Here is a 13,297-nt window from a genome sequence, read left to right on the forward strand (position 1 = left end):
GCTGATCGATGTTTCTCTCTCATCGATGTTTCTAACTCTCTATCCTCTCCATTGCTCTCTGTAAAAAATCAATAAAATATATTTTAAAAGTAAAACAAAACTAACATACTTTTTACAAGAAATGTTTAAATAGTAGTACACAAGAAGACTGTAAGTAAAAAGATAGGAAAAGTTCTATATAAACAGTAACCTAGAGAGCCCTAACCGGTTTGGCTCAGTGAATAGAGCATCCGCCTGAGGACTGAAGGTTCCCAGGTTAGATTCTGGTCAAGGGCATATAACTTGGTTGCAGGCACATTCCCAGTAGAGGGTGTGCAGGAGGCAGCTGATTGATGTTCCTCTCTCATCTATGTTTCTAACTCTCTATGCCTCTCCCTCCCTCTCTGTAAAAAAAATCAATAAAACATATAATAAAAAAGAAAAAAGAAAAAACTGACGTTTCTATGAAAATTGAAGCGTTTGTTAAAAAAAAAAAAAACAAGGAAAGAAAAACAGTAACCTAGAGAGATGTTTTACTTAAGCTCATATCAGAGACAGTAGTCCAAAAGCCTGCTAAAAACAAATATCTCATAATAATTAATACGTCAATTTTTGAAAACAATACCAATTATCAATTGGTAACACCTACTAATAAAAACTCAAAATAATCAAAGCAAAGTGGATAAAGAAAAAATATATGCATATCTTGCTTGTGAGCTTGATCCCCAAAATAATGGATAAGTACCTAAAAGTTTTAAAGAACAACATTTTAAATGTATCCTGTTTGATATTGTTTTGTGCTGGTCTCAGCCTCTCAATAACCAATGTGGTGTCTGGATCAACCCTTGTGGTTCCTATTATGATTGCAAGATGTCCCTCAGCAATAACCATAAAAAAAGTTTGAAAAATAAAAGTTTATTACTTTAAAAACCCAGAAATTACATAGAATACCTGGGGACAGAAAACAGTCACAGGTAGAGAGAAAGAGAAAGAGAGCAAAGCACAAACACACTGCTTTTATTGGAATGAAGGCCAAGAGTGTGGCAAACTCACTCTTTATTCATGAATTTAAAATATAAGAGCAGAACTTAAAGTTCAGGAATGAGAAGAAAAAAAAAGTAGTCCAAATAGCCAGTGAACTAAATCTCTCAAACAAAGGAACCTCACTGGAGGGAGGAAGCCTAGCTCTTTTTCTAGTCAAGTGGCTGACAAAGATAGTCCTCTTGAAAGTAAATGCCTCTTTGAAATGGAAACCTCAGCAAGGGAGGCTTAAGCAATGCACTTGCAATTGAAAACAAACAAACAAAATCCTGTCAGAAAACTTCAAGGAACAGCTAGAAGGCCAGTGTGCCTACAACAAAGTGTGCATGAGACCAAGTGAAAGAAGAGGTTGCCAGGGGTATGAGGATGTGGAGTCCTTTAGTCCTAAAATCATTTGGACTTTATTCAAATGTGACGAGAAGCCAGATGGAAATTTTAAGCAGGGAAATGTCATATCTGATATCTGTTTCAAAAACCATACTGGCTAACTGATGGCAATTAAAAAGTAGAGGGTCAAAGAGAAGAGTGGAGGTCCAGGGACTACTGGGGAGACATTTCACTCACAATGACACCACTCCCATTAAACACTTCATGAGCATCACTCTGCAAGTGAATTTCCACCATCTCATCTATAGCACTAACAATGGCTCCTACCATTTACTCCGCTAGAAAAGACTGAACTGTCCAACTTAACTTCCATCTTCACTTTTAAAAAAACATGTCATCAGAAAATCCCAATTTAAAAGCCAAACTATCTATGAAGAAGTAAATTCAATAAATGATATTATTTTGAATCATATTTATGACATTTTCAAAAACCTTTCATGGGCATGATATGCTTAGGTAAGTTAACCTTCATTCAATGTATAATCTTTGTGTTTCTCCTTCAGATATAAGGAGAATGCAATGAGATTATCAAGAATTCATCATGACCAGCCCATGAAACCTCTAGATCGAGCGGTCTTCTGGATAGAGTTTGTCATGCGCCACAAAGGAGCCAAACACCTGCGGCCAGCCTCCTATGACCTCACCTGGGTCCAGTACCACTCTTTGGATGTGATTGGGTTCCTGCTGGCCTGTGTGGCAACTGCTACATTTGTCATCACAAAATGTTGTCTGTTGTGTTACCAGAAGTTTGCTAAACCTGGAAAGAAGAAAAAAAGGGAGTAGTTGTTTCAAGGCCTGAAGCTGACACGCCTGAAGCTGATATGCCTCCTTTGTTTTATTCAGCACAATGAAGTTGTAACATAAGGATCCCTTCTTCCTGTGACAAAATGACTTTTCACAATTTAGCTTCTCAAATCAAAATTTGTTTTCAAGTGATTTACTGTCTGTTTAAGAGTTAAAAATATTCATGCCAAAGAGAAAAAAACTGGGCAAAAATAAAATAACATTAAAACAACATGGGTATTTATTGAATTTTATTATATTAATTCCAAAGTTATACCAAAAAATGATTAAGCTTAATTATGTTTCCAACATTGGGCATAAATACAAGAACATTAAATAGTTTATTCACAATATTAGTATTACTGTGCAAATGCTCAGAATATTTTAACTTTATTCTGGTGCAAAATTCTGTGGTTTTATCTTTTGCTAAAAAAAACCATTCAATAGTTAAAATTGTGTGAAATGATTCATCCTTCCATTTCATTTTGGGAGACCACTAATGTTTCTTTTGGGAGGAAGGTTGTTTATATATATTTTATCTTTGTTGTTGAAAGTATTACAGATGTCCCCCCTTTTAACCCTCACCTACCTCCTTCTCCCTGTTCCTGCCCCCTCCTGCTCCTTGGTTTTACTGTTTATCCAGCCTCAGCATCATTTCTTACCTAAAAATATGGCAAGTCATTTGCCCTCATCCAGTTTCAGTCATTTCTGATTAAAGTGTATGTGGAGCCATAGCCAGGGCTCAGTGGTTAGAGAGTCGCCCTGCAGACTGAAGGGTTGTGGGTTCGATTCGAGTCCAGGGCATGTTCCTTGGTTGTAGGTTCTTTCCCCACCCCAGTTGGGGCTTGTGCTCTGTCTCCCTCTCTTTCTCTCTCTCTCCCACTCTCTCCAAAAATATCAATGGAAAAAATATCCTTGGGTGAGGATTCACAACAAAAAATAAATAAACTGTATGTTAATTTAGAAATATAACAACAGCTAGTTGTTTCCTAATATAAAATTGAGCTGTTTATGATAGACTTTGGTTTTAGTAACTAATTCTCCATATCTCACTGCCCCTTAAAAAGATTCACCTGGTTGCTTTCACTCTTCTTGCAGCCTTTGATAATGGGTATATGGTCTCAATTGTAGGTTTAATAATGTAGAACCCATACTCTAAAGGGACTATTGAATTTTCTTATAGCCTGTGTACATATATATACTTACTTCCTCCCAAACAAGGCACAGCATCACTTAGCTATTTACAGGCACATTTATGCCCAAGGAAAACTTGTTCACTCATAACTGGCACATGAATATTAAAAAAAAATTATCCATAGTGGCCAAAATTGGGGGCGGGGATGTCTCTCAACTAATGCATGAATAAAAAGAATGTGGTATGTCTGTGTTATGAAATATTATCTGGCAGTAAAAAGGATGCATGCTGTAATATGAATGAATCTTTAAATTATTATGCTAAGTAAAAGAAGCCCATCACAAAAGGACACATATTACATTGTTCTGTTTAGAAGAAATCCTCTACTTCTATAGAGACACAAACCAGATTAACGGTCAGATAGGGTTTAGGGAGGAAGACATTAGGGAGTTCCTTGTAAAGGATAAAGGTTTCACTGGGGCAGAAAATGCTCTTCATATGATCACCATGGTGGTAGCACCATTCTGTGAACACAGTATGAACTATTGAAATGTACATTTTAAATTAATCAATTGAATGATGGGTAAATTACATGTTCACAAAGTTCTATTTAAAAATTAGAATCTCAGAGGAGAAAGTGGCAGCCAAATAGCAGCCAAATAGGCAACGTGTCCTGCACCTTACCCCAGGCCCAGACTGGAAATACCACTAAATTGGAGAACATTCACCTGGAATTACCAACTGAGGTCCAGCTAAGGCAGAGACTTACATCAAAGAAGGACAGAAGCACCTGGAAACCGGTAGGAAGGGCCAGGTCAGGAGAGGAGCTGACCCAGCGCCCAGGGGCAGCAGTACAGCGAGGAGGGAGTGCTGGGCCACAGGAGGGCCTGTTCCCCCTGAAGACAGAGGCCCAGAACCCAGGCTCGACACCGGAGCCGAGACCTGCGGCCCAGGAGACCTACATCTGTGAAAGGTGGCGGACCTACCGACCCTGCGGAGGCTGGCAGACGGAGCCGGTTGGAGGGAAAGCCGCAATTTGTTTTTGCTAAACCCAGAGCATATGAGTTTTCATTTGCAACTACTCACCTGAGGCTTTGGTGCAGGGAGGGAGGCACAGACTGAGGTGCCTACAGAGAGGCTGGCTTGGGAAGCAGAGCAGGGAGACATGGGAAAGCAGTGCAGGGAGACATGGGAAAGCAGTAGTCAGGAACCCTGTATTTGGTCGTTCGGATGCATCCAAAACGAAATGTCATTTTTCCAGAGAGGAGCTACCTGCTCCCAGCAGCCACAGGGCAACAAACGGCAAGTTCTAGCGAGGTTGCGGAGAAAAGTGGGCCCTAGTACACCACTGGTGGAATGTAGGCTGGTGCAGCCATTATGGAACACAGTATGGATTTTCCTCAAAAATATATGAAAATGCCATTTGACCCAGTGATTCCATTTCGAGGAATATATCCTAACAAACCGGAAACACCAATCAGAAAGAATGTATGCACCCTTATGTTCACAGCAGCACAATTTACAATACCTAAGATCTAGAAACAACCCAAGTGCACATCAGCAGATGAGTGGATGTGACACATTTACACTATTGAATACTATGCAGCAGTAAAAAAAAGAATCTCTTACGCTTTGAGACAGCATGGAGGGACCTGGAGATATCATGCAAAGTGAAATAAGTCAGTCAGAGAAAGACAAGTAACACATGATCTCACTCATATGTGGAATCTAAGTAACAAAATAAACTAATCAATGGAGTGGATCCAGAGACATGGAAACATGGAACAGAGAGTGGAATCTCAGAGGGAAGGTGGGAGAGTGTGGGTGGTGGAAGGTAATTAAACAAGGACCTTATATGCATATATGAATGGCCCATGGACCTAGACAATGGGGTGGTGAGAGCCTGGGGCAAAAGTGGGGGGCGGGCTAGAAGGTGTTAAGGGGTGGGGGGGCGAAGGGGACATGTGTAATACTTTCAACAATAACAAATTATTTAAAAATACATATATTAGCATGTTAAAAAATGGGCAAAGGACCTAAATACACACGTCTCCAAAGTGGACATACAGAAGGCCAAGAGATATATGAAAAAATGCTCAAAGTCACTAACCATCTGAGACATGCAAATTAAAACAACAATTAGGTATCACCTCACACCTGTCAGAATGGCTATCATCAACAAATCAACAAATGACCTGTTGGTGAGAATGTGGAGAAAAGAAAACCCTAGTACACTGCTGCTGGGAATGCAGACTGGTGGATGCAGCCACTGTGTAAAACATTATGGAGATTCCTCAAAAAATTTAAAATGGAACTCCTGTTTGACCCATGGTCCCACTTCTAGGAATATGTCCTAAGAAACCAGAAACACCAATCAGAAAGAATATATGCACCCCTATGTTCATAGCAGCAAAATTTACAATAGTTAAGATTTAGAAACAGCCCAAGTGCCCATTAGCTGATGAGTGGATAACAAAAACTGTGGTACATTTACACAATGGAATACTACACGGCAGTAAAAATGAAGGAACTCTTTCCATTTGCAACAGTATGGATGGACCTGGAGAGTATTATGCTAAGCAAAATAAGCCAGTCAGAAAAAGATAAGTATCACATGACCTACTCATATGTAGAATCTAAAGAACAGAATAAACTGACAAACAAAATAGATTCAGAGACAAAACCATGCACAGACTGATATATTTCAGAGGAAAGGTGGGGGTGAATAGTGTGTGTGTGTGTGTGTGTGTGGGAGGGAGGGTAGTGGTTAATCGGGGAATTTACATGCATATACGCAGAGCCCATGTACACAGACACTAGCGTGGTAAAGACTTTGGAGGGACAGATATGGGGAGGAGGTGGTCAATGGGGAAAAAATAGACAAAGCAGACACCTGTAATACTTTTAGCAATAAAGATAAATTTAAAAAATAAATAAACATTAAAATAAAATCTCAGGAACTGTCATGCAGGTAATTCTTTGTCAGCTGTATAATAGCTTTATCTCCCATTCTTCACAAAAAGTCACTACAGACACAATTACCTCTAACTTCCTATAATTATAACATTCATTTTTAATAAATTACAAATCACAGGAAAACTGAAAAGTTGACTCAGATGAATGATAGCACTTTTAGATATTACACAGATTTGTATTAAAAAAACGGCCATTATAAAATGCTTTGACTAGTCATCAAATGTATTTAGTTTGGGTGTAGAAGTTATATTTTATTTATTTATTTTTATTTTTTTGAAAGGATAGCTTTAATACATTAATAAATAATAAGCTTTATAAAAGTTTTTATACAACAAAATTATATAATTCTGGGTATATGCTAAAAGTATAAAGTATATCAGATTTTAGCACAAACAGGAGCATTTTATTCACAAAAGGTGAATTTTTCAGAGAATGTAAGTTTAAGTAGTTAGAATTTAACTCTGTGATTCTATCCCTAGTTAAGTCATTCATACAATGCACACAGAATCTGAATTTCTCCATTTAACTCTGCAGTACCGTTTGCTTGGCTTTCTGTAGCTCTATTCTGAGATTGTCACATTCTTTCTTCATCAGTTCTAGTTCTTGTTCCAAGCCATGGATCTTCAGGTCACAACTCAACTTTTCCACCTCCCAGTTTGATGAAGGTGGATTTAAATTCCATATCACCTGCTGAGTTTCCACCTCTTTTCTTAGCTGGAGGAGTGCTACTTCTTTAGACTGCAGCTGTTCATTCAATACTTTCAAAGATTCAGAGTTGTCTTTATTCATTTTACCCAATTTGCTCTTTAAATTATCTCTATCAATGCAAACCTCTCGATGTGCATGATAGGCCTTATTTACTTGTTCTCGTCCCACAGAACTTGTTTCTTCATCTAATAAAGCGCCTGTAAGCTTTTCTTCCAAAAAATCTTATTCTTTTCTTTAGGAAAGAGTTCTCTTTTTCTGAATCCTTGAGTCGTTTTTTGATGTCTTCAAATGCAGTGACAAGGGCAAAATGTGAAGCAACAGACTCATCTGAATATATTGAGACCGGAGTCACTGTATCTCTCCCGTGGGTTTTTTCATGATTTAGAAGGCAGATATCATCTTCTACCAATGGGTCCCTGACAGCCCTAAGTCAGACTACTTAGCGCCCCGGAGTTTAAATTCCCCAGCGTTCGGAAACGGGTCGCCACGGGTCGCCACGGGTCGCCACGGGTCGCCACGGGCTTCCGGTTTCCTGGAAGACACCGCCGCTTCCCGGGCGAGGCCGCCGCTCCGGGTACACCACGGAGGGGTTCCCATTGCTTTGGCCTCGGCTGCACCAGGACCGACCGGTGTGCTAGGGCCCCGAGGATCCGGAAAGAGTGGCAAGCCACGCGCGCGAGCCCCAGGACCGCTGGCGCCGACGCCCTCAGCGCCCACTCAGGCCGCCCCGCGGCAGGGAAACGCGGCCGGGAGGGGCTGGCGGGAGCAGCAACCTGCAGAAGGGGGCTGCCGCGGTCCTCGCGCTTGGCGCTGGGGCCACGCCCAGAAGTTATATTTTAACTTCCTGCTTGGTTTCCCTTTGCACAGCGCGCTGGGGCCACGCCCAGAATTTATATTTTAATTTCCTGGTTGGTTTCCCTTTGCACGTAAGCATGAGCCAAGGTAAAAGGGATCAGCCATTTGAAAAGAAGCCTGTGTGCCACCAGGATGCCTATGAAGTGGATTTCAGTTCTGCTGCTGCTACAGCTGAGTGGTCACTTCAGCCCTGGGAGTTGTGGAAAGGTGCTGGTGTGGCCCACAGAATACAGCCACTGGATCAACATGAAGACCATCCTGGATGCACTTGTCCAGAGAGGTCATGAAGTGACTGTTCTGACATCTTCAGCTTCAATTCTTGTTGATCCCAATAAACCATCTGCTATTCAATTTGAGGTTTTTCCTACATCTTTAACAAAAGATGATTTTGAGGATATTCTCATGCGGCTGACCTCTAAGTGGACATATATGCCAAAATATACATTTTGGACTTATTTTTCACAAATTCAAGATAACATTTGGGAATATTTTGATTGTATTCAAAAGCTCTGTAAAGATGCTGTTTTGAACAAGAAACTTATGAGAAAACTACAGGAATCAAGGTTTGATGTCGTTCTTGCAGATCCCTCTGGACCCTGTGGTGAGCTGCTGGCTGAGCTACTTAACATACCTTTTGTGTACAGTCTCCGCTTCTCTTTTGGCTACACAGTTGAAAAGTACAGTGGAGGACTGCCATTCCCTCCATCCTACGTACCTGTTGTCTTGTCAGAATTAAGTGATCAAATGACATTCATGGAGCGAGTAAAAAATATGATGTATGTGCTCTATTTTGACTTCTGGTTCCAAGCATTTAGTGAGAAGTGGGATCAGCTTTGCAGCGAAGCACTAGGTAAGTCATGTCCTTACTTGGTAGCATGAAATCCTAACTTCGTTAGTGCCCTAAAAGGTGAATTTTTATAGATATTAATTGAGACAGATTTGACTTTTATAAGTAAAATGATAAAATAACATTATAAAATTATCTTTCATTCTCACAAATATTATGGAAATGTTTAAATTATAAGGTCATTGAGGAATTGCTTCCTCTTGTGTAGTTTAGTTTGATTTAAAAATTGAACTATTTTGCCATATTACCTGAAGGGTTCTTTCACACTGGAGTGCTCTGTCCAAGACTCAGGAACCTATAATTTCAGGTTTCTATTGACTTCACATTCCTTTGTTAAGCACTTATAACTCATCTGCTTAAACACTAAACTTTTGTTGATGGGTGGACATGTAAGTCAGTAAACTATATTTTGTGAAAACTCTTTCTTCATTAAAGACAAATGAGTCAAAATTAAGAGTGAGCATATCTATTACCATACATCATGAAAATATTCCAGCTGTTATTTGTAAGTGTTTTTGTTAATGCACAAGTATTACTAGGCTCCTAAATGGAACCAAATGTAATTATAGTACCAGGAAATGAGCCATACTCTCAAAACCTCCATTTTTGGGAAATCTAGGATAAAGTTAATAGCTTGCTAAATTGCAGAAACTAGACTAATAATCTCGGGAAAAGTGTTTCCATGGATATGGTATATTTAATTGATTGAAGAATTGAAATCATTGTTCACATTTGCATCTATTACTTCTGCCGCTTTACAGAGTAGCAAATGCATGTTTAATTCTGTAGTGGCTTAGGTTTAACCATTTTCTATGATTGTGAATGTCCTGATGTGAGGTTAGAGGAGAAAAACTGTTAAATTTTATATATATTGTTAATATATATAAACATCATAATATAACAAATGTATATTATATAAATCCTAGAGGCCTGGTACACGAATTCGTGCATGGGTGGGGTCCCTCAGTCTGGCCAGAGATTGGGCCTGATCTGGGCTGGCTGGCAGGGGGAGGGACCATGGGAGGTGGGCTGTGGAAGAGGAATGACAACCTGGCCAGCTGAGGGAATGGACCATAATAGGTTGGCTGATAATGGGAGGTTGGCTGTGGGAGTGCACTGAACACCAGGCGGCAGCTTCTGTGTTGAGCATTTGCCCCTGGTGGTCAGTGTGCATCATAGCAACCCATCAACCGTTTTGTTAGTCACCAACAGGTCCTAATGGTCACTTAGACTTTCATATATTTACTAGAGGCCCAGTTGAAAAATTTGTACACTGGTGGGGGGGGGGGGCGGCTGTCCCACAGCCCCACTTGTGCCCTCTCACAGTCTGGGACCCCTTGGGAGATAACGACCTGATGGCTTAGGCCTGCTCCCGGGTGGCAGAGGGCAGGCCCAATCCCTAGGTGCCTGCCCCGCAGCTCCTGGTCAGGCTCAGAGCAGGGCTGATTGGGGAGTTGGGGTGCCGCCCCCTGTCATGCACAGAGCAGGGCGGATCAGGAGGTTGGGTGCCGCCCCTTGTCACCCACAGAGCAAGGCCGATCAGGGGGTTGGGGCACTCCCCCCGTCACACTCCGGGCAGGGCCGATGGGGAGGTTGCGGCTCCACCCCGTCAAAACAGAGCAGGGCCCATCAGGGCAGTTGGGGTTCCGTACCCTGTCACACACAGAGCAGGGCCAATTAGGGGGTTGGGGAGCTCCCCCCTGTCATGCACAGAGCAGGGGCAACCAGGGGGTTGGGGAGCTCCCCGCTGTCATGCACAGAGTAGGGCTGATAGGGGAGTTGGGGCACCGCCCCCTGTCACACACAGAGCAGAGCGGATGAGGGGGTTGGGGTGCCTCCCCCTGTCACCCACAGAGCAGGGCTGATCAGGGGGTAGGGGCACTCCCCCTGTCACACTCAGGGCAGGGCCTATGGGGAGGTTGCGGCTCCACCCCATCAAAACAGAGCAGGGCCCATGGGGGTGTTGGGGTGCCGCACCCTGTCACACACAGAGCAGGGCCATCAGGGGGTTGGGGAGCTCCCTCCTATCAGGCACAGAGCAGGACCGATGAGGGGGTTGGGGCGCCTTCCCTTGTCACGAACAGAGCAGGGCGGATAGGGAGGTTGTGGCCCCACCCCCTGTCACACACAGCGCCGCAGGGCAATCAGGGGGTTTGGGTGCTGCCCCCTGTCACACTGCTCCAGGGGCCAGGAGGCCTCGCAGCTCTACTGATCCCAGTCCTGGGAGGCCTCGTGGCTCCGCTGATCCCAGGTTCAGTAGGCCTCGCGGCTCCGCTGATCCCGGTGCTGGGAGCCATATTACCCTTTTACTATATAGGATAGAGGCCTGGTGCATGGGTGGGGGCCAGATGGTTTGCCCTGAAGGGTGTCCCGGATCAGGGTGGGGGGCGCGCTTGGGTGACTAGCCAGCCTGGACGAGGGGATGATCGCTGTTTGCAGCTGGTCACACCCCCTTCAGGGTGGGGGTCCCCACTGGGGTGCCTGGCCAGTCTGGGTGAGGGGCTGAGGGCCATTTTCAGGCTGGCGGGTGACTGAAGCTCCCAACCTCTCCTTTTTTTCTTTTTTCTTTTTTTATTCTGGGATTTATTTACCTTCTATGGCTGTCACTGGAACTGAGAGCCGGCTTTAGCTCTGAGGCTCCGCTCCAGCTCTGAGGCCTCGGCTGCTGAAAGCAGGGATCTGGGTTTGTTTGGATTCTATAATCGAAACTCTGTTGCAACTCCAGCTCGGCCGGCTGGCTGAAAGCATGGGGTTTTTTTTAGCGTCTATAATTGTATCATAGTTGCTTAGAGTGCAAGCTCAGAGCCCAGCAGCGGCAGGCAGGGAACCTTGGATTCCTCCTTCACTGGAGCAAGCAAGCCTCCTGTTCGCTTCAGCTGCCTGGCTGCCGGCCGCCATCTTGGTTGGCAGCTAATTTGCATATCGCCCTGATTAGCCAATGGGAAGTGTGTCGGAGGTACAGTTAATTATCATGTTTGTCTATTATTAGATAGGACTAGGGGCTCGGTGCACAAAAATTTGTGCATTCGGGTGTCGGGGGGTCCCTCAGCCCGGCTTGTGCCCTCTCGCAGTCTGGAACCCCTCGGGGGATGACCACCTGCTGGCTTAGGCCTGCTTCCCGGACTGCCAGACATCCTCTGGCAGTCTGGGAGTCCTCGGGGGATGCCCACTTGCTAATGGAAAGCAGGCCTAAGCTACAGTCGGACATCCTTGGCACTGTTGAGGAGGCAAGAGAGGCTCCCACCACCATCGTGGTACTGGAAGCTGGCAGCCTGGCTTGTGGCTGAGCAGAGCTCCCCCTGTGGGATCGCACTGACCACCAGGGTCAGCTCCTGCATTGAGCATCTGCCCCTAGTGTTCACTGTGTGTCATAGTGACCAGTCATTCCCAGTGGTTCTGCTGTTAGGGTCAATTTGCATGTTATCCTTTTATTATATAGGATAGAGGCCTGGTGCATGGGTGGGGGCCGGCTGGTTTGCCCTGAAGGGTGTTCCGGATCAGGGTGGGGGTCCCACTGGGGTGCCTTTCCAGCCTGGCTGAGGGTCTGATGGCTGTTTGGAGGCTGGCTATAGCCCCTTCAGGGTAGGGGTCCCCGCTGGGGTGCCTGGCAAGCCTGGGTGAGGGGCTGATGGCTGTTTGCAGGCTGGCCACAGCCCCTTCAGGGTGGGGGTCCCTGCTGGGGTGCCTGGCCAGCCTGGGTGAGGGGCTAATGGCTGTTTTCAGGCTGGCCAAGCCCCCCTGAGGGGACCCTCACCCCATGTGGCTGTGGCCAGCCTGGGTGAGTGGCTGATGGCTGTTTTCAGGCTGGCCATGGCGCCCAGCCACCCAAGCTACCAGTGGAAGCTGGGTGGAAGCAGGTCTGGGATTTATTTGTCTTCTATAATTGAAACTTTGTTGCCTTGAGCCAAGGCCACAGCCAGCCAGGGCAGGCGGGATGCTTGGCTCCCTCCATCTCTGGGGCAACCAAGCCTCCTGCTTGTTCCAGCTCTGTGGCTGCCGGCTGCCATCTTGGTTGGGTTAATTTGCTTGGTTGGGTTATAGTCACTCTGATTGGCTGGGTAGCTTGGCTTGGGGCATAGCAGAGGTGCAGTCAATTTGCATGTATCTCTTTTATTAGATTAGATAGATGTTTTCACTATCAAATCACCGACACTTTAAATATCTTTGGCTACATTATTCCAAGCTTTTCTTTTTTCTCTTTAAGAAAAAAAACATGGTATATTCACATTACAATATTCTTATTTTTTCTACTTTTTGTTTCTTTCCCTTTCAGGAAGACCCACTACATTATTCGAGTTAATGAGAAAAGCAGATATATGGTTTATTCGAACCTATTGGGATTTTGAGTTTCCTCGCCCACTCTTGCCACATTTTCAATTTGTTGGAGGCCTCCACTGCAAACCTGCTAAGCCTCTGCCTAAGGTAAAACTATTCATGTTTGTTCTACGTTGCATTTTCAGTAGGAGTGATTATGTGTTCTTCATTCAGAAGGTCTGGTCACACTGAGAGAGATATGGGAATCTGGATAAAGTGACCTGCCAATTAGAAACTCATACTATTTCAAGAATTTGAATGTCACTATTATT

At 44.1% G+C, this 13,297-nt stretch overlaps 1 protein-coding gene and 1 pseudogene across 6 annotated transcripts in view; one reads left to right on the forward strand and one right to left on the reverse strand.

Annotated features, from left to right (window-relative positions):
- The window catches only part of LOC308513422 (UDP-glucuronosyltransferase 2B31-like), a gene marked incomplete at its 5' end in the record, with an annotated part of 90,620 nt that overhangs the window by 57,255 nt on the left and 20,068 nt on the right, over window positions 1-13,297 (forward strand). For 2 of the 5 annotated variants that reach the window (XM_081083477.1, XM_081083474.1), the window contains one exon: window positions 1,911-2,398. In XM_081083477.1, the coding sequence (XP_080939603.1) occupies window positions 1,911-2,190 (280 nt within the window). In that variant the 3' untranslated portion in view covers window positions 2,191-2,398. Of the gene's footprint in view, window positions 1-1,910; window positions 2,399-7,981; window positions 8,715-12,984; window positions 13,134-13,297 lie in introns of those variants that run through there. The other 3 variants (XM_081083475.1, XM_081083476.1, XM_081083478.1) reach the window with 3 other exon arrangements.
- Window positions 6,824-7,606, reverse strand: LOC308529825 (5-azacytidine-induced protein 2-like; annotated as a pseudogene). The gene is made up of 2 exons: window positions 7,518-7,606; window positions 6,824-7,425 (listed from the first exon to the last, which is right to left on the reverse strand). The product of its transcript is annotated as a 5-azacytidine-induced protein 2-like (transcript).

Source organism: Myotis nattereri (assembly GCF_964212035.1).
Source record: "Myotis nattereri genome assembly, chromosome: 1".
Classification (NCBI taxonomy): Eukaryota; Metazoa; Chordata; class Mammalia; order Chiroptera; family Vespertilionidae; genus Myotis; species Myotis nattereri.